The sequence below is a fragment of the Mauremys mutica genome, chromosome 4, assembly GCF_020497125.1.
Source record: "Mauremys mutica isolate MM-2020 ecotype Southern chromosome 4, ASM2049712v1, whole genome shotgun sequence".
Lineage (NCBI taxonomy): Eukaryota > Metazoa > Chordata > Testudines > Geoemydidae > Mauremys > Mauremys mutica.
Window position 1 is genome coordinate 101,245,557 of NC_059075.1, and position 26,492 is coordinate 101,272,048.

At 48.8% G+C, this 26,492-nt stretch overlaps 1 protein-coding gene across 3 annotated transcripts in view; it reads right to left on the reverse strand.

The window, feature by feature from the left end:
- The window catches only part of COPB1 (COPI coat complex subunit beta 1), a 46,746-nt gene extending 21,128 nt beyond the window's left edge, over positions 1–25,618 (reverse strand). Inside the window, exons 1-5 of one of the 3 annotated variants that reach the window (XM_045016093.1) lie at positions 25,447–25,618; positions 22,891–23,079; positions 17,397–17,547; positions 14,294–14,523; positions 341–510 (exon numbers count right to left, since the gene is read on the reverse strand). In XM_045016093.1, the coding sequence (XP_044872028.1) occupies positions 341–510; positions 14,294–14,523; positions 17,397–17,487 (491 nt within the window). In that variant the 5' untranslated portion in view covers positions 17,488–17,547; positions 22,891–23,079; positions 25,447–25,618. The remainder of the gene's footprint in view (positions 1–340; positions 511–14,293; positions 14,524–17,396; positions 17,548–22,890; positions 23,080–25,446) is intronic. The other 2 variants (XM_045016092.1, XM_045016090.1) reach the window with 2 other exon arrangements.
- Positions 25,619–26,492: the final 874 nt, after the last annotated feature.

The window sequence follows — 26,492 nt, forward strand, 5'->3', positions numbered from 1 at the left end:
AATTAAAAAATTAAATTAAATTAGCTGAAAGTTGTCCCACTTTCTATGTATTCACAGCAGCTGTACAATCTTCATTCCCAACAATTTTGGCGCTCTGGGCAGGTGCAGAGGTTTGCCCACTCAAAGTGGCTTGTAGGATCAGGCCTTAGTTATATTTGAGAAAGCTGTAATGGTAAAAGGTACTATATATTTTAAGTCTACTGAATTAAGCAGATTCTAAAATAAAATTCAAATGAATCTCATATTAGACTCCTTTTCTATCGGGACTTCCCAGGTGAAATCCACTGACACTAGCTTGGGCCTCTGGGGTCCAAAGGTTTAAATAATTCACAATTTTTACCTGTAAATTGTGTAGATTGCCAGGACTGCATTTCTGCGCACATAGCTGTGACGATGTTCCAAACACGCACGAATAGCTGGCATCAAAGGTTCCAGTAATTCTGCTTCTTTCAGCTTGCAAAGAAAACGAAGAGTAGAGCCCCGGATAAATTCATTGGGGTGCTGAAGATCCTAAAACAAGAGAAGTAAAGTATTAGTGTTTGCTGAAATACCAAGTATTACCATTTTACAATTTTCCCTGGTGTTAAACATTTGCCCTCTGAACAAGAGCTAAAATGACTGATAAACTCTCAATTTTGTAATTAAACTGTCTTGAGATACAGGAGAGATTATTTTATTTTACTCCCTACATATAGATTTTAATTCTTCATGATCCTAGAAACATTGGGGGTTTTAAAACCATTACCACATATGGGATAACAGATCTCTCTCTCTTCAGTGGAGAAAGTGGAATAAGGGAAATCAGAATGTCTGTAACCAGAACATAAAGGGCATGTCTACATTGGCAAAATTACAGCGCTGGCAGTTACAGCGCTGCTCAGACAGCACAGAAGGAAAACCGCTGTTGTGTGTTAACACTGACAGTTGCCCGTGCAATAGCATGTCCACACTTGCAGCGCTATTTGGAGCAGTGCACTCTGGGCAGCTATCCCACAGAGTACCTTTCTCTTTTGCTGCTAAGACTTGTGGGAAGGCAGAGGGGGTCACGGGGCATACTGGGGCCAGTCCCAATGCCCCGTGATGCATTGCTTTGCATCCCAGCAATCCCTGTGCTTCCGTCCCCATTTGGCGCCATCTTTCAACTGTTTGTGTACTGCATGCCCTGCCTGTTTCAGGCTGCAGGAATAGATCCCGAACTGCTGACCAGTATGCTGCTTGCTCTGACATGTCATGAGTGGCAGTGGAATTATTCCTTAAACTACAAAGGCAAGAGGAGTGTGACATTGATCTTGCCACGCAACGTAGCTACAACACGATACTGCTTGTGGCATTCACAGAGGTGCTGACCACAGTGGAACGCCACTTCTGAGCTCGGGAAACAAGAACTGAGTGGTGGGATCACATCATGATGCACGTATGGGAGAACGAGCAATGGCTGCAGAACTTTTGCATGAGGAAAGCCACATTTATGGGACTGTGTGATGAGCTTGCCCCAGCCCTGCGGCCCAAGGACACGAAACTGAGAGCTGCCCTGTCGCTGGAGAAGCATGTGGCGATTGCACTGCGGAAGCTGGCTACTCCAGACTTCAACTGATTGGTCACTATCCAGTTCAGGGTAGGAAAGTCGAATGTTTGAGTTGTGTTGATGGAAGTGTTCAGGGCCATTAATTGCATCCTGCTCCGAAAGACCGTGACTCTGGGCAACGTGCGTGACATTGTGGATGGGTGTCCCTAACTGCAGAGGGGCAACAGATGGCACACACATTCCAATTCTGGCACCAAACCACCTAGCCCGCGAGTATATTAATCAGAAGGGGTATTTCTCAATGGTTCTCCAGGCGTTTGTGGATCACCATGGGCGTTTCACGGACATTAACGCAGGCTGGTCCGGAAAGGTGCACGACGCATGCATATTTCAGAACACTGGCCTATACAGGAAGCTGCAAGCAGGGTCTTTCTTCCCAGACCAGAAGATCACCGTAAGGGAAGTTGAAATGCCCATTGTGATCCTTAGAGACCCTGCCTACCCCTTAATGCCATGGCTTCGGAAACCACACACAGGAAACCTTGACAGCAGCAAGGAGCAGTTCAATAGGCTGAGCAAGTGCAGAATGACTGTTGAGTGTGCATTTGGCCGTTCAAAAGCCCGCTGGCAATGCCTGTATGGGAAGCTGGACGTGGCCGATGACAATATTCCTATGCTTACAGCCACGTGCTGTACGCTCCATAATATTTGTGAAGGGAAGGGTGAAAGCTTCACTCAGGGCTGGACCGCAGAGGCTCAGCGCCTGGAGGCTGAGTTTGAGCAGCCAGAGACCAGGGCTATTAGAGGGGCACAGTGCAGGGTCATAAGGTTCAGGGATGCCTTGAGGCAGCAATTTGAAGCTGAAAGCCACTAATATTTGCTGCTATGTTCAGGATTGCAGTGCTTATAATGCTAGGTGATGACTGGTGCACATGATGCAATAAGGAGGTTTAACATAATTGCATGTTGCTTTGCAGTGCTCTTTTTGCTTTCACTTTGCAGGGGAGGGCGGGCATGGAGCCGCTCGGTTTGAAGAGCTAGTATCGCCTGGAGCAGGCCTGCACAACTCGTAAAGCGGCGAGGGCCACATTCCTCCAAAGAAAACAGCTGAGGGCCGAAACCTCCCAGCCCGAGGAAACACCCCGCCCCAGGGCCGCCCAGCCCTGCGGAAACAAACCCTACTTCCCCAGCGCCGCCCCACCAAAACAGCTGTGGGCCAAAAAGGAAGGTTTGGGGTGGGGAGGTGATACTTTATTTTAAATCAACCAGGGGCTCCCAGCTAAAGAGGTGGCTGGGAGCCCTCAGGGTCAAATTAAAGGGCCCGGGGCTCTGGCGGCTGGGGGAACCCGGCAGGGCCGGCTCTAGGTTTTTTGCTGCCCCAAGCAAAAAAAAATTTGGCTGTCCCCCTTCCCAGCCCTGGGCTCCCCCTGTACCCTCTTGCTGCCCCAGTCCTGGGCTCTCCCCCCCCGACACACACCCCCTGCCACCCCAGCGCTGGGCTTCCCCCTTTCCTCCCCACCAGTGCCCTCCCTCCACCCTGCTGCTGCCCCAGCCCTGGGCTCCCCCACACCAGTGCCCGCCCCAGCCCTGGGTCACTGGTAACTTGTTCCCAGGGCGGGTCATTCAGCCGGAATTTTGGATGTGCACAAAACACAGACAGGATTGGTTCCCATATGGTTACAGAGCTGCAGTAAAGTGGAACAATTTTCAGCTTGTGTGATTGGAGGATATCTGGATGCATATTATAAGACTGTCCTCCATAAATAAGAAAAAGTTGAGGTGCCTTTATTATTCTTTTGTTCCACTCTTTCTTTCTATGGGGAATTTGCCAATGCAATCTCACTGTCTTCCTTTCAAACAAATAAAAAGGCAATGGCTGTTGAAAATAGCAATTCCAGTCCTAATAAGCATTTCTTGCTCAATTTTATCCTACTTTTTCTACAGCAAGTTACAGTGGATCACTATATTTGATTTGGGAGAAATGAAGTAAAAGCTGCCCAAACCAAGCTTGAGCACTCCTGAATTTTGAGGTGTTCAAATCTGGAAGGCAGGTGCTGGGGGTGGGAGAGGGCTGTGGGCTCCATGGGGGAGCATGGCAGCAACTGTCTGGAGCTGCACGAAGCCAGACACGCTGGTCTGAGTGGCACAGTAAGCGGTTTGGGGGAGGGAGAAGGGGTAGGGGATTCTGGGGGGCAGTCAAGGGACAGGGAGCAGGGGGGGTTGGATGGGGCAGAGGTTCGGAGGGGCAGTCAGGGGACAGGCAGCAATTGGATAGGCATGGGAGTCCAGGAGGTATATCAGGGGACAGTTAGGGTGGGGTCCTGGGGGGAAGCTGGGTGGGGTCTCAGGAGGGGAAAAGGAGAAAGGAGGTCCCAAGGGGCAGTTAGGGGCAGGGGTCTCGGGAGGGGGTAATCGGGAGACAAGGACCAGTGGTGCTTAGATAGGGGGTGGGGGTCCTGGGGGGCAGTTGGGGCAGGGGTCTGGGGAGGGGGCAATCAGCGGCCAGGGGCTGGGATTCAAAGGGCTCTGGGCTCCCCGCGGCTGCAGACAGCCCAGAGCCCTCTGACTCCCAGCCGCGGCTGAGATTTAAAGGGCTCTGGGCTCCCCGTGGCTGCAGGCAGCCCACAGCCCTCTGATTCCCGGCCGTGGCTGGGATTTAAAAAGCTCTGGGCTCCCCGTGGCTGCTGGCAGCCCAGAGCCCTCTGATTCCCGGCCGCGACTGGGATTTAAAAGGCTCTGGGCTCCTCGCAGCTGCAGGCAGCCCAGAGCCCTCTGATTCCCGGCCGCGGCTGGGATTTAAAGAGCTCTGGGCTCCCTGCTCCTTTAACACTTTTTTATATATTTAACACCATTATAAATGCTGGAGGCAAATCAGGATTTGGGATGGAGGTTGACAGCTCACAGCCCCCATGTAATAACCTCGTGACCCCCTGAGGGGTCCCGACCCCCAGTTTAAGAACCCCTGTTCTAGTGTGCCGCATTCTCCTTTCAGTCTCTCTTCTCGCTGTCCCGCCACTCCAATTCCTGTTTCTCAGCGGCAGAGTGCATCATAAAAGACGGTTACTCACCGTAGTAACTGTTGTTCTTCGAGATGTGTTGCTCCTATCCATTCCATGTAGGTGTGCGCGCTGCGCGTGCACGGCTCTCCGGAACATTTTTACCCTAGCAACTCCGGCGGGCCGGCTGGGCGCCCCCTGGAGTGGCGCCGCTATGGCGCCGAATGTATACCCCAGCCGGCCCGTCCGCTCCTCAGTTCCTTCTTGCCGGCTACTCCGACAGTGGGGAAGGAGGGCGGGTCTGGAATGGATAGGAGCAACACATCTCGAAGAACAACAGTTACTACGGTGAGTAACCGTCTTTTCTTCTTCGAGTGATTGCTCCTATGCATTCCATGTAGGTGATTCCCAAGCCTTACCTAGGCAGTGGGGTCGGAGTTAGATGTTGCAGAACGCAACCGCTAAGCCAAAGGCTGCATCAGCTCTGGACTTCTGGACCAATGAGGCAAAGGTGTGGACCGAGGACCAGGTAGGTGCACAACACATCCCCCTAAAGGGTATGCGAGCCAGGAAGGCAGCTGAGAAGCGTGAGCCCTGGCGGAATGTGCAGCAAGGTGGCTCTATGGAACATGGGCCAAAACAGAGGAGGTGCGGATGCACAACGTCATTGAAGATGAAATCCTCTAGGAGGAGACAGGTATGCCCTTCGTCCGGTATGCCGGTACGATGAAGGTTTTGGGGGCGTTACGAGAGGGCTGTCCGCTAGATATAGATTGCGGACGCCCTACGGATGTCGAAGGAGGGCAACCGTTGCTCTCCTTGCAAAGAGAGTGGCTTCAGAAAGAAGACCGGAAGGAAGATATCCTGGTAGATATAAAAGGCCGACACCTCCTTAGGGAGGCAGGTCGGACGAGGTAATAACTGCCCTTGTCCTTGAGGAATATAGTGTACCTTGGGCCTATAGTGAGAGTCTGAAGCTCGGAGACTCGTCTGGCCGCAGGAAAGGCTACAGGAAAACTGTCTTGCAGGACAGGTATATCAATGAGCATGTTGACATTGGCTCGAATAGGGCAGTCATAAAACTGGTTAGAACTGGATTGAAGAGCCAGGTTCATGGCGGGGCCCCACTGGGGGGGGCGGGGTATAAACGCTCCAAGCCCTGAGGAACCAGATGGAATGGATCGGGACCTCGGCGGGAGAAACATTGTGCGTTTCAGAGCAGCAGGAGAAACGCTTCCACTCTGCCAGATACGTTAACCGAGTGGAAGATTTCCTACCACCCAGGAGAATCCTGTAGAACCGAGGCAGAACGTAACTCAGATCGGTTTAGCCACGCAGGAGTCCTGCTGTGAGGTGCAGGGATTACAAGACCGGGTGGTAAAGGTTGCCGTGATCCCGCGCCATGGGGTCTGTGCCAAGAGGGGTGCTACCGACAGGTGTAGCAACATGGTGTGCCAGTGCTGTCCAGGTTACTCTGGAGCGATCACGATCAGGGGCGCTCTGTCCCTGCGGAGTTTTAGCAGGACCCTGTGAACCAGCGGGAACAGTGGAAAGCGTACGGCAGATGGCTGATCCACGGCCTCAGGAAAAACCTCCAAGACCGAGCCTGGGGAGAGGCCTTGGAACGAGGAGAATTTCTCTCTCTTTCCGATCTCGCGAGAGCGAGAAGGGCTATGCGGGGAAAGACCCAGTTCTGGAAAACGGAATAGATAAAGACCGGAGGAAACTACCACTTGTGAGACAGGAAGGATCTGCTGAGACGATCCGCCAGCTGAATCGCCCGGTACACAAGGCAGACTGCTCTCAGCTCTCGGACATTGATGTGTAAGGCCAGCTCTTGCGCTGACCGAAGGCCGTGAGTGCGAAACTACGCCAGGTGCGCACCCAGCCGAGAGATGGGCTGTCTGTCATGAGGGACCCCGAGGGGTGAATGAAACAGCATCCAGGTCGAGGGAGCCTAGGCTGCTCGGGGGAAACGAGACGACCACGAGTATGCCATCTCTGCCCGGGTCGCACACCCAGGTGAGCCACGATTGAAGTGAACGGAGGCGAAGCCTGGCATGTTTGGTCGCAAACGTGCAGACAGCCATGTGACTCAGGAAACCTAGGCAAGTGCGAGCCCAAGTTGGCGGGAAGGTCCGTAGACCTTGTACAATTGCTACTCTCGCCTGAAACCAAGGCTGAGGTAAGCAGGCTCTGGCGAGTCTGGAGTCCAGGACGGCCCCAATGAATTCCCTTCCCTGTGTGGGAATCAGAGTGGATTTTACTATTGATCATTAGGCCAAGACACAGGAATAGGTTCGTGTCGATGCCCACATGACTGGTAACTTGGGCCCGGTGATTCTTCGAATGAGCCACTCATCTAGATACGGAGAACGTGTATTCGACGGTGGCGAAGACAGGCGGCGACTACAGCCATGCACTTTGAATACCCCTGGGCTGTATAGAGGCCAACCAGGAGGGCCGTATACTGGGAATAACGATGGTAGGCCCCAACCGAGGGTACCTTCTGTGTGGAAGAGAAATGGTGACGTGAAAACACGCGCCCTTCATATCGAGGGCGGCGTACCAGTCTCCGGGATCCCAGGATGGGATGACGGTCGCCCTGGGTACCATGCGGAACTCATCTGCATCGTGACTTGTTGAGTTCCTGCAGGCCTCGGATAGGTCTGAGACCTCCCTTCGCCTAGGGGATTAGGTTTCGCCCTTAGGTACCTCCTGTATAGCTCCGATGAAGAGGAGCGTCCGCACCTCTTGCCAGAGGAATCGCTCGTGAGAGGGGTCCCTAGGAGGGTCGAGGATGGGTAGGCTTTTGCCCCATTGGTGGTCAGAAGGACCCTAATTTCGGCTCCTTTGGTGGCCGGATTGATGGCCACGACCGTGTAAGCCACGCCCGCTGGCCAAGTCCTGACTTTGTCAAGGCGCAGGGTAAGAGCGGAGGCTGGGGACGGAAACATCGGCACTGAATCACCGGTGTGTGCATGCCGAGAGAGAGAGAGAGCAAAGTGACCCTGCTGCCCTTTAGGTTCTGCAGCCTAGGGCCAGTGTTTTCAAAGAACAGGCCTGTGCCATTGAAGGGCAAGTTTTGTATAGCGTGCCGCAGCTGCGAGGGAAGGCTCGACAACTGGAGCCATAAAACGCGCCACGTGGCAACACCCGAGGCCAGAGTCATGGCAGCGGAGTCAGCTGCGTCCAACGAGGCCCGGAGGGAAGCTCTCTCCGGCTCCGTCCTTTGCTGCAGGAGGGCATCGAAGTCTTGACGTGAGTTGCGAAGAACCGACTCTGTAAATTTGCCCACCGCCACCCACAGTAGCGGTTAAGCAGGGCTTGCTGGTTCGCTACACGAAGTTGCAGGGCCCCCTCCGGGTACATCTTACGGCCCAGTAAGACCACACGCCCAGCCTCTTTGGATTTAGGGGCTGGTCGCCTTTCGATTAGAGGAGGGCCGGAGGGGTATGTTCCTGCCCCCGTCTCATCTGGGGAGGAGGAAGAAGAAAGGCCAGGGACAAGCGGGTCCTGTGTGGGCTCGAGCTCCTGGACGACCTCCTGATCCGGTGGGATCTGGGAGCCCGGTGCCGAACCGGGGGTTGCACTGTACCGGTCGGACGGGGACGACTAATTGTCACCTCTGGCACCCAGAGCTCCGAGGGAACGGAGCGAGATGGGATCACCGGTATGCCTCTGGCGTGGTAGTACACCCAAGGCGTCCAGAATGACCACTGATAGGTCACCTGGAAGACTCTGGAGGGCACATCGGAAAACAGAGTGCTACGCATATGAAGTGTCCGCACGGGACGACACTGATGCGTGACTGGATGGCCCTGGAGGAGCTGAAAAGCTCTTGGCAGAGTCTCCGTCTGTAACTGACATCACTCGATGCGGCACCGGGGATCGGTACCGGTAGACAGACCGGTACCGAGAACGGGACCTGCCACCGAAGCTATGCCAGGCGGTCGACCGAGGGTGCGAGGCTCGATGATCAGGAGTGGCTAAGGGCGTCCCGGTGCCTGGGGCGGTGCCAGGAGCTGAATCGGTGCTGAGTGTCCCGGACCGGCGAACGGGATGCTGACCGGTGCCGCGAGTACTACTGGTACCAACATGGAGAACGGTGCCGAGACTGCGAGCGGCGTCGAGACCTAGATCGGTGGCGGGACCAAGAACATCTGCGGGACCGCGATCCTGAACGGTGCCGCTCTGCGGTGCCGACGTAGGGTGGTCTGATCAAGGCAGGCTTGCCCATTGACTATGTAACCCGCATCGGCAGTGCCGGGGGTTGAGGTAGTGCAGATGCTGTCGTTGCAATCAGCTCCCTCGCCGTGGACACTGTCTGCAGCGTGGAGGGAATAGTGAGCTCGACCATAGCTCGCACCACGTATGCAGCTTCATAGCGAGCTCAACCACGGTCCGTACCGGGGAGTGTTCCAGCACCGGACTCGACGGCTCTTGCCTGGCCGGAGTTAATGGTGCGGATATTGTCGGTGCCGCGGCAGACATCGGTGCCGGGCAATCCGACGGAGCATAGCGCTCGGCTGTGGAGCAGGCGGCTCGGACGCAGCTTCAGAGCGAGCTCGACCACGGTCCGTACCGGGGAGTGTTCCAGCACCGGACTCGACGGCTCTTGCCTGGCCGGAGTTAATGGTACGGACATTGTCGGTGCCGCGGCAGACATCGGTGCCGGGCGATCCGACGGAGCATAGCGCTCGGCTGCGGAGCAGGCGGCTCGGACGCAGCTTCAGAGCGCGCTTGACCACGGTCGGTACCGGGGAGTGTTCCAGCACCGGACTCGACGGCTCTTGCCTGGCCGGAGTTAATGGTGCGGATATTGTCGGTGCCGCGGCAGACATCGGTGCCGGGCAATCCGACGGAGCATAGCGCTCGGCTGCGGAGCAGGCAGCTCGGACGCAGCTTCAGAGCGAGCTCGACCACGGTCCGTACCGGGGAGTGTTCCAGCACCGGACTCGACGGCTCTTGCCTGGCCGGAGTTAATGGTACGGACATTGTGGGTGCCGCGGCAGACATCGGTGCCGGGCGATCCGACGGAGCATAGCGCTCGGCTGCGGAGCAGGCGGCTCGGACGCAGCTTCAGAGCGCGCTTGACCACGGTCGGTACCGGGGAGCTTTCCGGCACCGGACTCGACGGCTCTTGCCTGGCCAGAGTTAATGGTGCGGTTCTTGTCGGTGCCGCGGCAGACATCGGTGCCGGGCTATCCCACTGAACATAAAGCTCGGCTGCGGAGCAGGCATCTCGGACGCAGCTTCCTAGCGAGCTCGACCACGGTCCGTACCGGGGAGCTTTCCAGCACCGGACTCGACAGCTCTTGCCTGGCCGGAGTAAATGGTGCGGGTATTATCGGTGCCGCGGCAGACACCGGTGCCGGACGATCCGACTGAGCATGGCGCTCAGCTGCAGAGGCGGCGGCTCGCAAGGATATTGTGCCTTTTCATCCTCCAGGAGAGGGATCCATGCCGAGGGTACGTCAGAGCCAGCGACGGTCGTGCCAGGAGGCCTTGGCGGTACCGGCGATCCGGTGCCGAGGGAGCGCGCCTTGAAAACTAACTAGCGCTCGGCGCCGAGAGTGGAGGAGCAAGAGCTGCCTCCCTCAGGAGCTGTTTAAAACGAAAGCTCCGCTCCCCTTTGTTCACGGATTAAAGGCCTCACAAATGCGCCACTTATCTGTGAGGTAAGATCCCTCGAGGCACTTAGGAGAAGATCTTTTGTCGGCAGCGGCTTGTGGCCGGCCGAGCATTAGAAAACCCTGTGGACCGGGCATCGGACCTGGCACCGGGTGAGGGGAAGGGGATAAACCCTGAACCCCTGTAAAATAAATACACTATACTATTCTACAAACAAACAGAGTTAACTACAACTATAAACAGAACGAGAGAAAACTACGAGTAGCTAGGGAAGTGGAGGTCAGCTAAGCTGCGCTCCACTGTTCCAACGGCCGTCACGGGCGGAAAGAAGGAACTGAGGAGCGGACGGGCCAGCTGGGGTATATATTCGGCGCCATAGCAGCGCCACTCCAGGGGGCGCCCAGCCGGCCCGCCAGAGTTGCTAGGGTAAAAATGTTCCGGAGAGCCGTGCACGCGCAGCGCACACACCTACATGGAATGCATAGGAGCAATCACTCGAAGAAGAACCTCACGGAGAAAGTCCTTCTTAATTCTTTGTGGCCGCTTTCTAATTCTGCACAGCTGTTCTGCCGCCAATAAGGGAGGCTGGCCTCCCAAGATCATCTCTGTGAAGTTTAAATGCAAAATTTTGCAGAAGCAGTATTGTTTGCAACACAGATAACACTGATTCAGTGCTTTAAAGCACAGCCAGTACTCACACACCTGTCACTAACTGGCTGTCCTCAGGCAAGCACACGTGAGCCACAAGACCCCCAAAGTGGTGAGTAGCCACAGGGGCAGGGAAAAATCACTCTTCCCGGACCCTGCTGTACACTGGGCACGTGGCTCTTGGGGAGAGCCAGCACTATAGGGGAGGCTTGATAATCATTCCAGTCCCCCCACTTTCCACAGGATGTGATTATTATGGAAGATCTCGCTACTGAGGGTGAGCAGGGAATCAAGGGAAGGTCTTCTCCAAGCCTGCAGCTTCCACCCCGGCCTCTAGGTGGTTTGTCTCTGTGCTGCAATGTTGTCCCCTCCCCCTGTGATGGCACAGTGGCACGGGAAAGTTACTGTTAATGGGGCAAGAAACAAAGCAGCTCTGCCAAGGAACATGCAGCAGCAGATTGCCCAGTATCTCCAAGAGATTTTCCTGGAGATTCCCGTGAAGTGACGGAGTCTATCAACACCCTGTTCTGCTGCTCAGAATAGCTATGTGGTGGGCGACAAGCCTGCTTTCTGCAACCTCCCTGCCCCCAACAAATTGCTTGAGCAATTCCCAAAATCAGATCCACTTATCAGAGGCCTCCTCTCCTGTTTGTGCTTCGCCAAGATCTGACTGCTGTGACTGGCTAGGCTTCTCTGGGGTAGAAAAGAGCTGACTGCATGCATACTCTGCCTCTGGGTCCCCCCTCCCCCTCTTCATCCAAGATTTCCTCCTCCTGGCTCAGTCCACTCTCGACTGGCACGTGAGCCAAAGAAGTATCCACAGAGGGCTTCGCAGTGGAGGTGGGGTTGCCACCAAGTATCACATCCAGCTCTTCGTAGAACCGGCAGCTCGTAGGTGCAGCACCGGAGCGGCAGTTTGCCTCCCATGCCTTGTGGTAGTCGTTCCACAGCTCCTTCACTTTTACCCTACACTGCAGTGTGTCCCAGTCATGGCCCTTTTCTATTATGCACTGTGAAATCTGTCCATAGGCATCATAATTCCTATGGCTGGAGCACAGCTGGGACTGCACAGTCTCCTCTCCCCAAATGCTGACGTGGTCCAGCAGCTCGGCATTGCTCCAAGCGGGGGATCACTTGGTGCGTGGAGCAGGCCTGGCCACCTGGAGAGAATCACTGAGACCACTGCATGCATCACCAAGCAAACAGGAAGGGGACTTTCAAATTTGCAAAGGAATATACTTGTTATAAATGGAAAACACCCAGACACTTGTTTGGCATTGCTACACTCCTTGGGCTCAAGTTTTTAAGCTTTTACTGCTACTTGTAGGATTCCAAAGTAGTTATTTTTCCTGATCAACAAAAACAAGCAAATTCCTAAAGTGTTTCAGACCCAGTGGCAGCCATGCTGAATGATTCATTACATTACTACATTATTCTGATTGAAAATGGCAATTAAGAAAAACCTAGGAAAATTAACTGACTATCCATATTTTCGTAATTTGAAGATTTCATTGGAAAGCATATGGTCTAGCAATGCCATTTATTACTCCAGACTATCAACTAGATCTCAAAGTCAAATGTTTCTGATAGTGAAGTTTTCTCACCATATTTCAAGGATAATGTTAATCAGATTCAGGACAGTCTCAGTGGCACCAAAGAAGTAGCATCAGTGCAGAAAAGAATGAATGTACTGTCTCTTCCAACAGTTTCAGAACAGTATGTTTCAAACGCACTGGAAGAGAAATGCTCATTCAACAAGCTGAAGTTATGACCCTCTTAGTGTAAAATGTTTGTGCTCTTTACTGATAGAGATAATTAATGCCTCCTTGAGGGAAGGCAATTGTGACCACCCTTAAACACTATAAGGTCTGGTCCCTGCTCAAACAAACTTGCCAATTTCTGCCCTATTTCTAAGGGATAGGGGAAAAAAATGCCAAAAACTAGCAGCACCCAATATCTTCCTTTTTTGGACCATATTCAGCTAGGTCTCAAACCTGGACATGGCACAGAATCTATTAATCTCAGCAGTCAATCTCCCCAAAAAGATGGATAAAGGTCAGAAATACAGGATGATTCTATTAGACCTATGCCACTGATCTTGAGATGGCATCCCACTTCTGCTCTGCCAATGATGCCAGCCTTCACTGCCCACTTGTTAAATTTCTGAACAAGTACTTCCATGCTTTCTCTCATGCTCCCACTTTGTATGGAAGGAGTCCCCCATAAAGCCTTGCCTTCTTTCTAATTCCTCTTAAAACTTCTTTTTTGCAATGTCTATAAAATATTTTTGACAACAGTTGGGCAACTAATGTGCTAAGACCACTGTCTATCATACTAATCAGTATTTTCTCATTGTTTCTCACCAATGGAATCCCACGGGGTGCAAAATTGAGGCCTCTTTTGTTCAGTGTTTGTGAAACCACAGAGGGAAATAGTAAAATCACTATGATGATGCTCAGGTGTATGCCTCTTTCATTTATCTGGACAGAGCTATTTCCTGGAACTTCCAGCAAGTGGACGAAAACTAGCACACAGGCTAAATCTGATTAATACAAAGGATATTAGAGACACAAGGTGAGTGAGGTAACATCTTTCATTGGACCAACTTCTGTTGGTGAGAGAGCGAAGCTTTTGAGCTTACATAGAGTTCTTCAGGTCACTGTAAGCTCAAAAGCTTTGCTCTCTCACCAACAGAAGTTGGTCCAATAAAATATATTACCTCATCCACCCTGTCTCTCTAAAACCCTGGGACCAACATGGCTTCAACAACAGTGCATAAGACAAAAGATATTAGCAATGGCCAAAATCATTGACTTTTATCTGCAACTGGCCAAGACATTACAACCTTTCCTCTCAAATGCAGAGTACGCCACAACAGTCCATGCCGTTAGCACTTAACTACGCAAATACAACAAACTCTATCCAGGGCTACTCTTGAAGGTTACCTGAATGCTCCAGCTAGACCAGACACATATGCCATCTTTTAGAAGGCAAGAGAAACTGGTAAGTGCATATTACAAATGGACATGTGTGCTGCAATTTCATGTCCAGATATAACTGAAGGTGCTGGTTACCATCTGTAAAGGCCTAAATAGCACAGGATACAGTTATTTCAAAGATAACCTCTTCCTTTTATACTCCCTCATAACAATTGCATCAACATTGTTAATCCCCAGAGAAGATATCACAAGAAAAGGTAACAGGGTTGATCCTCACCACTCAGTTCCACTTCCGCTGGAAAGCAGACAGTGCACATCTTTGTTTAGGCATAACTGAAAATATTTGTATTTTCTTGGCAATAGATCTTCCAGATGGCAATTCCTCAGCTCTGACCCATGCAGGCAGAATGGTTAGGTCACTGAGGAAAGGAATGCAGTGCCTCCACTCATTTGGATCACAACATTATATTACCTGGTTATGCTTTATGTAGAGATTGGTCAGATACAAGGTGATAGGGCATAAAAACAGAATAAATAACAAACATGTTTACCTTTCTATAAGCATCACATACAAGGATCATTTCTTGCAATAGTTTGCCATCTGGAGTGGTCTTCGGAACTATCTCCCAAAAGACTAACAGCAGTTTCTTGATGGTATGATCTTGAAGAGGCAGTACAAAACGAATAATAGTCATCAGAAGTCCAGGTAGTTTTTCACCATTCAGGATCATGATAATTACTTTCTTCAAGGCCTCTGTCTTAGACTTTACATCTCCTTTTTCTGGTAGAGAGAAGCAGGAGTTCAAAAGTAAGCACAGCAATTATAGAAAGTGACAAATAACAGGTGCCCCCAGAATTACTTAAATAATCAAGGCTTGTTAAAACAATCTAACAGAAATATTGATACTTGATGCCAGCAAATATAAACCTTGCCCTTCAGGACACCACCACATTATTATTTTTTTCTATTACCGTAGCACGTAGGAGCCCTAGTCACAGACCAGAACCCGACTGTGCTAGAGAGTACGCTAATGAATTCATACTCCTAAATTTAAGAGAATAATAAAGAGCATGGGAGGTTTAATAAATACAGCTGTAATTTAGCTTCCACTGAAGCTCAGTTAATTCCACTACACAGTTCTAATGAAGGGAATTTCATTACTGACAGACCATATTCACACCAGGAAATCACAATGCATTATGGTGTTGCAGTCATTCTTGCATATGCACCTCTTACATTGGGGGAATTCTGCACCACTGTGTATGCACAGAATTTATGTCCCCTGCAGACAACTTTCCTCGCTCGCAGAAAAGTGACTTTACGGGGAAGCAAAGGGAAGCCACAAGAGCGGTCATGCAACCCTCCCCAGCAGTATGTTTTGGGTGCCAAGGGCAGGGGGCAGGACTGGGGAAGACCAGGCTTAGCTGCTAGTCGCGGCTGGGCTGGGGAGGACAGGACTTCCTCTTCGCCTGCAAGCATCTGGGGCTGGGTCAGACCCACCCTCAGTTTTCTCCCCCAGCTGCAGGAAGCTCTGCAAACTTCCCCTGCCCCCACTTCCTGCACCCATTGCTCCTCAACTGCAAGGTGAGGGATCCCTCTACGGGGAGCTGCTCCTCCATCCCCCCAAACCCCTGTGCATCCAGACCTCCTCATACCTAGACCCTCCTGCCAAGCCACACATCCTGCACTCAGAAACCCCCCGATGAGCTCCACTCCCCCTGCACCTGGACCACCCCAACAAGCCACCAGCACCCAGACCCCCATGCCACTGAGCCCCAACCGGGTGCACCTGGATCCCACCCCACTGAGCCCCACTTCCGCAGCATCTGGACCCCCTCCACTAAAATCCCCACGCCCAGACCCCCCTTCTGAGCTCTATCCCCCTACACCCCCACCGAGGCCCAACCACTTTCACCTGGAGTCCCACTTTCACGCAGAGTCTCATGATCATTGCACACAGAACCCCCTAACAAGACCCTGTGCATCTAGATCCCCCACTGAGCCGCCCACACCCAAACTGCCCCATACAGAACCCTCTCAACCCACACCTGGATCCCTCCACAATAAGCCCCTCCACACTTGGATACTGCCTTTCTGAGCCTGTCTGTCCACACCTAGTGTGCCCGGCACAGAGGGGCAGGGCCCTGGGGTGCTTCTGGGGCAGGCCTGGTCCTTGCGCTGTGTCAGGATTGGGTGCAGCCTAATTGCTGAGTCCATGTCTGGGGGGAAGAGCGGGGAGGGAGGGAAGCGCTGCACAGTGATCTCCCACCTCTGTGGAGCCAGTGGCGCGTGCTCCTCAATGTCATGCTGGAGCCTCCACATTTAACAAATAAAATTTGCAGAATTTTAAACTATTGTGTGCAAAAATTTTAATTTTTTGGCGCAGAATGCCCTCAGGAGTAACCTCTGAGTTAGTAAGAATGCAATAGTGTTGGCAATATGTACTGAACTACAAAGCAGCAAAAACTTCAAGACTCCAGTATGTCAGTGCATTCCTTATTAAATCTACCTGAGCATAAACACATAAATAGGAAAAGAGAGAGAGAAAAAGAGTGTTAACAGACACAAAAAGAGAGACTTGCTCAGATACAATAAAGATAAGAGCTATATGAATGACAGGTCATTAGTGGACAGTTACTACCAAAACACTGTAAACAGGAAATTTTCCCTCAGGTTTCAAAATCCAACATTAATCCAGCGAACCTAAATTCACAGATTACTGTATACATCAGTATTTAATTAGAAGAGATTGCTAGGGCCATCAGACATTTATTTTGCAATGGACAGACTTCCAACCCAACACACAAAAATGTAGGTACTCTTGAATTATCGGGAGGAAATGGTTGCTAGAGTACCACTGGCTTTGGAAATGTTAATTATTTCCAGTGGTTTTTGGAGGTATTCTCCTCTTTCCTTTCTCTGCTTTCAGAACGGTTTAAATATTCCAACATGTGATGTGGTAGAACAGAACTTGCAACCAGGAACTCTCCTTGAAATCTGCATTGTAGGACTACTTTGACTCACTGACCTCAATAGGAAGTGCTATCTTTCTACATACATAAAATACAGAAAGGTATTAAGTTTTACCTTTTTATGCATGAGAGACAGTTTACTTAGTGGTTTGAATTTGTATTTGAGGGGCCAAAAAGAAGGCTTTACCATGAAGTAACCTCTATTTCCCATCCTCAAAAAGGTCTTAGGATACTTGAAACGTATTCAAGTCATAAAACAGAATGATAACTTTGCCCCAAGATTTCTTGCTTTTAAATTGTAAGGCATATTCTAATAGGTGCTTTAGATCCTATATTAACCAACTAGGGCCTCAATTCAGCAAGGTATTTAAGTGAGTGAGTAGCCCCATTGAACTCCCATGCTTAAGTACAGGTCTGTATCCTGACTACCTTTTTATTGGACTTAGAATAGTAATGTTATGGATAAAGGTTCAGTTTTTCAATTATCAAATTAAGTTTATTTAAACATAATATTACAGTTGTGTACTTTTTAAAATAACTATAAAAGCAATTAGTTTAAGAGAGATTGTTTTATATTTACAGTAAGTATTACATTAAAGGTTATCATATAATGAGAAAGAAAATCAAGAGTTAATTCAAGTAAAACTGAATTGCTTGCTAGCCATAAAGTATATTACTTGCCTAGGTCATTTTTTAAGCTGATTTCAGATGGTGGTTCTGAATCCATTGGAACATTAATCAGTGTATAACATACATTCTCTGCGGCTGTCATTGTTCTTGGTTATAAATACTTTCTTAATAGAAGAACTACTTCCGACAAATATCAGGCACTCTAGAAAAAACAAAATGAAATTAATGGAATGTGTTAATAACTGCATAACAAACAGCACAAAAGTATGCTATTGCAATTTCTACAAAAATATTAAATATTTCTCTAAAAATTTGGATTTAAAGGACTTCTAAAGGAAATTATTCAAAACCTCTCCCCAAAGAGTAAGATCCCCTTTCACTTTATAAATGTTCTTATTAATACTGTGTATTAAAATGTTAAAACAAGTATGCAAAATCCTCAAATAAAAAGTAATATGCAAAAATCTAATGAACGTGTACTACTTAGATACTAATGAACAAGTTTTATAGGGACAGATAGGGTTTAGTGAGTATAAGGCAGATCTATGAATGAAGAGTGCTGTAAGAGCAAAGTATTATAGTAAATAAAATAGTAACAAATACTATAGCCAAGATTATAAAATTTCCTTTAAAGATTAATTTAAACTGGAACAAGTGTAAAGAAGAACTACTTAAACAAGTTAATTTAGTTTAAACTGGAACAAATTGCTTAGGGCAGTTATGGAATCTCTGTCATTGGAGGTTTTTAAGAACAGGTTAAACAAACAGCTGTCAGGAATGGTCTAGTTATTATGTACTCCTGCCATGAGTGCAGGGGACTGGACTAAATGATCTGTTGAGGTATCTTTCAGTCCCACACGTCTATGATCAATGGAATGAAGAGCCTGTCTTACAGACTGGAAGAGCCTGGCTTGTTTACTCTAGCAAAAAGGTGTCTGAAAGGTGTAGGATTGCTCGCTATAAATACATTAGAGGGGTAAGTACCAGGGAGAGTAAAGAGCTATGTAAACTAAAGGAAAAATGCTGGCACAAGACTATTTGTATAAACTGGCCATGAACAAATCTAGGCTGGAAATTAGAAGGTTTCTAACCATCAGAGGGATGAAGTTCAGGAACAGCCTCCAAATACGAACTGTTTTGCAATATGGAAGCTCTCACTTGGGCTAAGCTAACTTGAGAGAAGCTAACTATGTCGCGAAGCTATACCCTTAAGTTAGGAGAGTAAAACTTATAATGTTTGTTATGTGTTCTGATTTTTGTGAAAGGCCTATTACATAATGCCTGTAATAACTGAGCATTTTTGGTGTAAGAAAAGTCATTTTCACTAGTTCTTATTAAGAACTCATATATAAAAAAAAGTTTGAAACTTTACATAGCAATGTTTTAATTAGGAGGAGATTTTTTTTTAATGAAAACAATCTCACTTTTCCAATATTTTGTAACCATCTGTTCAATTAATTTCAAATTTAAGAATTCTCTGGGTAGAGATTACCCATGATAAATTTATGCAGAAAGTAGCTTTTTATTCTGGAAGTTGTATGTAAGTAGTTCAGAATTGGTCTCAAAATGGAAATTGAAATATACCCTTTACTACGGAGTTTTGTGACTCTCTATTTTAATATTTATTAAGCATGCTATACAGTATGAAATTTTTAGCCACTAAAAAGTAGTAAACTTGATCATTTGAGCCCCAAAGCATAATATATCAGGAAGTTATAAATGTGTGAAAACAGGTGCGATCGAGTCAGAGTTTAAGGGCAGAAGGATCATTTAGTCTGACTTCCTATATTACAGGCCACCAATACTAACAAGCACTCGCACACTAATCCAGCAACTGAAATGAGATCAAAGAATTACAGTCCACAGGAGACTAGACTATATTATGTGCCACAGTCAGAAAATAGGAGGGACCAAGGAGCACTCAAGGAAAATAAGGCCACTGCGAGAAACGTAATGAATTCTTTGCACAGGTCTTCACGACTGAGTAGGTGAGGGAGATTCCCAAACCCGAGCCATTCTTTTTAGGTGACAAATCTCAGGAACTGTCCCAGATTGAGGTATCAGAGGTGGTTTTGGAACAAACTGATTAATTAAACAGGAATAAGTCACCAGGACCAGGTGGTATTCACCCAAGAGTTCTTAAGAAACTCAAAATTGCAGAACTACTAACTGTGATATGTAACTTATCATTCAAATCAGCTTCTGTGCCAGATGACTCGAGGATAGCTAATGTGACGCCAATTTTTTAAAAAGGCTCCTGAGGTGATCCTGGCAATTACAGGCTGGTAAGCCTAACTTGAGTACCAGGCAAATTGGTTGAAACTATAGTAAAGAACAGAATTTTCAGACACATAGATGAACACAATTTGTTGGGAAACAGTCAACATGGTTTTTGTAAAGGGAAATCATGTCTCACCAATCTATTAGGATTCTCTAAGGTGGTCAACAAGTATGTGGACAAGAGTGATCCAGGGGATATAGTTTACTTAGATATTCAGGAAGCCTTTGACAAAGTCCCTCACCAAAGGCTCTTAAGCAAAGTAAGCTGTCATGGGATAAGAGGGAAGGCCCTCTCATGGATCCATAACTGATTTAAAGATAGGAAACAAACGGTAGGAATAAATAGTCAGTTTTCAGAATGGAGAGACGTAAATAGTGGAGTCCCCCAGGGATCCGTCCTCAGATCAGTACTATTCAACATATTCATAAATGATCTGGAAAAATGGGTAAACAATGAAGTGGCAAAATTTGCAGATGATACAAAACTGCTAAAGATAGTTAAATTCAAAGCAGACTGCGAAGAGTTACAAAGGGATCTCTCAAAACTGGGTGACAACAACAAAATGGCACATGAAATTCAATGTTGATAAATGTAAAGTAATGCACATTGGAAAACATAATCCTAACTATACATATAAAATGATGGGGGTCTAAATTAGCTGTTACCACTCAAGAAAGAGATCTTGGAGTCTTTGTGGATAGTTCTCTGAAAACATCCACTCAATATGTAGCGGCAGTCCAAAAAGCTAACAGAATGTTGGGAATCATTAAGAAAGGTATATATAGTAAGATAGAAAATATCATATTGTCTCTATATAAATCCTGGTACATCCACATCTTGAATACTGAATGCAGATCTGGTCACTCCATCTCAAAAAAGATATTTTGGAATTGGAAAAGGTACAGAAAAGGGCAACAAAAATTGTTGGGAGTGTGGAACAGCTTCTATATGAGGAAAGATAAATAAGATTGGGACTTTTCAACTTAGTGTTATTCACTCCTCATCATAACACAAGAACTAGGGGTCACCAAATGAAATTAATAGGCAGTAGGTTAACAAACAAACAAAAGGGAAGTCAACCTTTGACAGAGGATGTTGTGAAGGCCAAGACTATAACAGGGTTCAAAAAAGAACTAGGTAAGTTCATGGAGGATAGGTCCACCAATGGCTATTAGCCAGGATGGGCAGGGATACAAAACTATGCTCTAAAGTGTCCCTAGCCTCTGATTGCCAGAAGCTGGAAATGGGCGACGGGATGAATCACTTGATGATTACCTGTTCTGTTCATTCCCTCTGAAGCATCTGGCATTGGCCACTGTCAGAAGACAGACTACTGGGCTAGATGGACCACTGGTCTGACCCAGTATGGCCATTCTTATGTCCTAATGGCAGGGAAATGGTTGAGATATACCCAGATAGTCCTAGCAAGTGATCTGCACCCATATGCTGCAGAGGTAGGCAAAAATCTCCATGACACTGCCAAACTGGCTTGGGGGGAAAATTCCCTCCTGCTCCCACATCTGGTGATCAGTTAGGTCCTGAGCATGTGAGCACAAACCAGCCAGCCAAGCACCTGAGAGAATGCTCGATGTTATGCAGAACCCTGGACGACCCACACCCCACAACATCCCGTCTCCAGCCATGGCCACCTCCTGATGCTTAAGAATATTAAAAAATAAAAACAAAAAAAACCCCTGTTACATAATACATGGAGTGGAGGGGTGGGGAAGAATCCCTTCTTGACCCTGGTGACAAGTTGAAACTCTTTAGGATACGCTGTAGGAACATCTGTGCGGGTGACGGCAAGGGCTGCCTGATTTTTCGGCCCTTGACTAAGTCTTCCCTATCACATATAAACAAAAGGATGAAGATATACTGTATATACTCGTTCATAAACCAAATTTTTTTTAGTAAAAAAGGGAAGCACCAGAGATGGAGGTCAGCTTCGAACAGGTATAGAGAGGGAGAGGTGGGACACAGCCCCTCCCCCCAACAGAGGGAGCCAAGAGAGGCAGCACAGCCAGCAGAGACAGAGGGGAAGAGGCAGGGCCAGAGTCTCTCCTCTTCTGGCCACACTGCTCTACCTTCAGCCTCCAAAGCAGCTGCAGCTCCAGGGTTGACAAGCTGCAGCCATACTGCTTGGTCCCAAGCCCCAGAGCATGCTGCCGCCATGCCGCCCGGCCCAGCCTGCGGCCGCGCTGCCCAACCTGCCGGAGCAGCTCCAGCCAGGTCAGAGACATCCTCCCCTGGCCCTCCCCAAATAAGGTGGGAAGGGATGGGATAGGGAGAGTGTGGGGGTCCCGGGTTAGGTTATGTGGGGGTTGATCACAGGGATTACTCCCCTGACTCCTAGCTTCTCCCCCCCAAAAAATTTCCCCACCAGTTGCTGACCTGACCCGTCGGGGTAAGCAGCCGGTGTGCCGGGACACTTTGTTTACTTAGGTTTTCCTCTGTGCCTGCAGATGCTTGAGGTAAACAAATCATCTCGGACCACCAGCCGCTTATCCTGATGGCCCGGAAGCCAAAGTTTGCTGACCCCTGAATTATAGGGTCGGCTTATGAATGGGTTATAAAAAATTTCCATTTTTTACTTATCCATCTTGAGGGGAGTCGGCTTATGATTGAGTAGATACGGTAGATTTATAACTTGTTTAAACTGATCAAATTCAACTACTCATTAAAAAACCCTACTATATGAGCATTCCTCCAGAACTTCTGGGATATCAAGTTTGCTCAGCACTGTCAGAGCTCCCACTGTTACATATGCATTTAGTAATAAGAGAGGGGGCCTTCTTTGGTAGTTCCTGTTTGGAGCACTAGGTTCCATGCTGTGTTAAGTCTGAAGGTCTGTTAAAAAGCTAAAGCTGCATCAGAACTATGATAATGGACTACATCAGGGATCGGCAACCTTTCAGAAGTGGTGTGCCGAATCTTCATTTATTCACTCTAATTTAAGGTTTCGTGTGCCGGTAATACATTTTAACGTTTTTAGAAGGTCTCTTTCTAGAAATCTATAATATATAACTAAACTATTGTTGTGTGTAAAGTAAATAAGACTTTTAAAATGTTTAAGAAGCTTCATTTAAAATTAAATTAAAATGCAGAGCCCCCTGGACTGGTGGACAGGACCCAGGCAGTGTGAGTGCCACTGAAAATCAGCTTGCGTGCTGCCTTCGGCACCCGTGCCATAGGTTGCCTACCCCTGGACTACATTAATGCCAACTGTCCCTGTACACCCCAATGAGCTCACCTGCTGGAACTTACTCATTTTGAGAAATTTGAAACATGGTGCTCATGGTCATCATAAGCTCCACAAAATATGCAGGCTTACAACTTCTACATGGTCTACAATGGCTCTGCTCACACCAGTTACAAGCCTGTAAATGTCTTCAGAATCATGTGAGGCTTCATAGAAGGTATAATCAGGTATTGTTGATCGGTGTATGTAAAACACTGCCAATATACAACATTTCATAAGTGCTGAAAATTCTTAAGAGTTGAGCTATAAGAATCATAATTGTTGCATTTCTTGGTTTTATATATTTTAGGTTTTCAGTGTTAACATTGCATGGACACAGATTTTTACATTTAACTCCTTTATTTTTAAAATGATAACAAAGCTGCACACTATGGAGCTGTGCAATTATCTTTTGCACAAGTCTGTTAACTACAACACTACATTACATATCCTAAACTAGGGACTCTCAACCTTTCCAGACTACTGTACCTCTTTCAGGAGTCTGATTTGTCTTGTGTACCCCAAGTTTCACCTCACTTAAAAACCACTTGCTCACAAAATCAGACATAAAAATACAAAATTGTCACAGCACACTATTACTAAAAAATTGCTCACTTTTTCATTTTTACCATGTAATTATAAAATAAATCTATTGGAATATAAATATTGTACTTATATTTTGGTGTATAATATATAGAGCAGTATAAACAAGTCATTGTCTGTATGCAATTTTAGTATGTACAGATTTCGTTAGTGCTTTTTATGTAGCCTGTTGTAAAACTAGGCAAATATCTAGATCAGGGGTCGGCAACCTTTCAGAAGTGGTGTGCCGAGTCTTCATTTATTCACTTTAATTTAAGGTTTCGCATGCCGGTAATACATTTTAATGTTTTTTAGAAGGTCTCTCTCTATAAGTCTATATATCATATAACTAAACTAGTGTTGTATTGTAAAATAAACAAGGTTATCAAAATGTTTAAGAAGCCTCAGAGAGCTGTGGGCATATGATGAGCATATGTGGGCATATGATGAGTTGATGAACCCTCCCTGGAAGACCTCTGCATACCCCCAGTGATACATTCAACCCTGGTTGAGAACCATTGCCCTAAACCAGGGGTTCCCAAACTTGGTTCGCGGCTTGTTCAGCTGAAGCCCCTGGTGGGCCGCAAGATGCTTTGTTTACCTGAGCGTCCGCAGGTACAGCCACACACAGCTCCCACTGGCCGCTGTGGGAAGTGGCACAGGCCACAAAGGGGGGCTCCGCTGCGCTCATGCCCTGGCAGGGAACGGCAAACCACAGACACTGGGAGCTGCGAGCTGCCGTACCTATAGATGCTCAGGTAAACAAAGCATGTTGCGGTCTGCCAGGGGCTTACCCTGAACTAGCTGCGAACCAAGTTTGGGAACCCCTGCCCTAAATCATTAGAACTATAGAGGTGCATAACTGTGTTTTTCAGCAACTTCACTTATTTAAAACTCACTGCTCTGAAGATACAGGATAAAAACATCAAGAATGCAAGGCAAAGTTACAATTCTCTTTCCATTTTTCCAAGTGACTATTCCTTGATGAGAACTAGCCACATAATTAGTTCAAAGTTTTCAAGTTCAGTCATTTTTATTTCACATTTTTCCTAATCTTTATGAATGGCTATTAAAAAAAATGACCATGGCCCCAAACCTGCAAACTCATATGGACTCAATTTTAAGCATGTGCCATTGATTTCAATGGGAATGCTCCAGCACAAAGCTATTCAAATATATGTCTGCAAAATGAGACACTTAAATAGTAAATAGAAATAAAGGCTTATTTCATAACCTCCATTATAAATATCGACAGATATAACTTTTAATTTTGTTTGTATTCATATTGACTCCATAGATTTAACAATATTGCTAAATAACCATAACAAAAAACATAGGTTTAAGAACCCAGAAAGAAAACAAAAACATCAGTTGAATGGATCTTTGCTAAAACTTTCCACAAACAATTTTGACACAGAAAGTTTCAGGCCAAAGAGAATGAGAATTTTTAGAAAAGCTGAAAAGAAATCACAAAGTAAAGCTGCAACCTCACGCCCCGACCCTGCGCTGAGTTTTGGGCAGGCGGTCTCAGGTCCAGAGGGGCAAAGCCAATCGCAGGGTCGGGGGAGGCTCAAGTTTAAACCTCTCTGCATCACCTCCCCGGGAGCCTCCCCAGCGCTGCACCGACCCGGCCCGATGGGTCCGCGGCTGCCCCCACAGCTCACGAAACAAATCGGTGCAGACCGGGGAACAGGACCCGGGGGTCCCGGCTCCCCGCTCTGGCACCGGGCCGCGCTACCCGCTGACTCGGCGGCTGCACGGCGACCGTAACCCCCCGGGCCGCCGAGAGCAGGGACCGGACCGGACGGACTCGGCTGCCCGCCCCGGGGATCCGCTCCCACCCCCGAGGCTGCGGCTCAGCCCAGACCGAGGCCGCTGGCCGCGAGGGACCCGGGGCCGCTGGCTCCGGAAGGGGGCGGGGGCCGCGGCCCTCACGGCGACACGGGCCCAGCAGAGGCGTTCGCGCCCTCCACGCTCCGCAGCCGCCCTAGGCGCTGTACCTGCCTCCCGTGCTGCCCGCGGCAGGGCCCCTCCAGCCCCGGCTCTGCCCGCTGCTCCGCTGTGGCTGACGTGGAACCGCTCCCCACGACAGTGACGGACCACATCGGTAGTACGGCGGCCGCAGCTGGACACACCTCCTCCGTACGCAGCAATGCACAGAGGGGGGCTCCGCCGCGCTCATTCCCTGCGCGCGCACCCCGCGCGGGAGGGGCGGGGGCGGGGCGGGGCCGGCTGGGTTCCGTGCGTTTGAATGGGCCAGTCCCAGCCCCGCGCGCCGCCCTCACTCGCCGCGTGACCCCTGACCGTCCGAGCCGCCGGCCTAGGCACGAAGCAGCCACGTCACTGCGCCCGGGTGTCCTTGGTAGGGCTGGGCAGGGCGCGTTGCACGGGCAGGCGGCTGGTCGCGTGGTGGGGCCCGGCCGGTGCAGTGTAGGAACGTGCTACTGGCAGGAGCTACTGATATATTCGTGTGTAAGAAACGGCTACTGTGGAAAACTGCTGCCTGATGCAGAGTTCTCGAGTCACCCCATTTGCACCCCTGTAAATAGCGGTCAGCAGAATGCTACGGCTAATACGGGCAGGGTGAAGGGCAGCGGCTTCAGCAGATGGTACTGAGCATGCTCAGTTCGTCTGCCCGTACCAAAAAAAGCCACTTTAATCAAATAAAAAAGCCTCTTTTGCCCCCTCCCAACTACTTTGCCAAGCCCTGGTGTCTCAGTCCCACTTGGGTAACTGCTAGCCCCTATGCCCCTGTCTGTGCCAAGTTTTGCCCTCTGACACCCTCTGCCAGCACCTCACTCCTGGGCTTAACTCCACCTCCTCCCCCCATCTCTGAATTTGCCATTTAACCCCTCTCCTAATGCTGCCTCCAGCTGCTTGACCTCCCTGACCAATAAACTTCCACCCTCTGCTCAGACCCTGGCCACCCACCCCCCTGCTCCTAGTCGCCCCCTTTGCCAATTTTTAACCCATCAAAAGCAGTCTGCAGAATCTTAGGGCTAATAAGGGCAGTGGCTTCAACTGATGAACTGAGCATGCTCAGTAC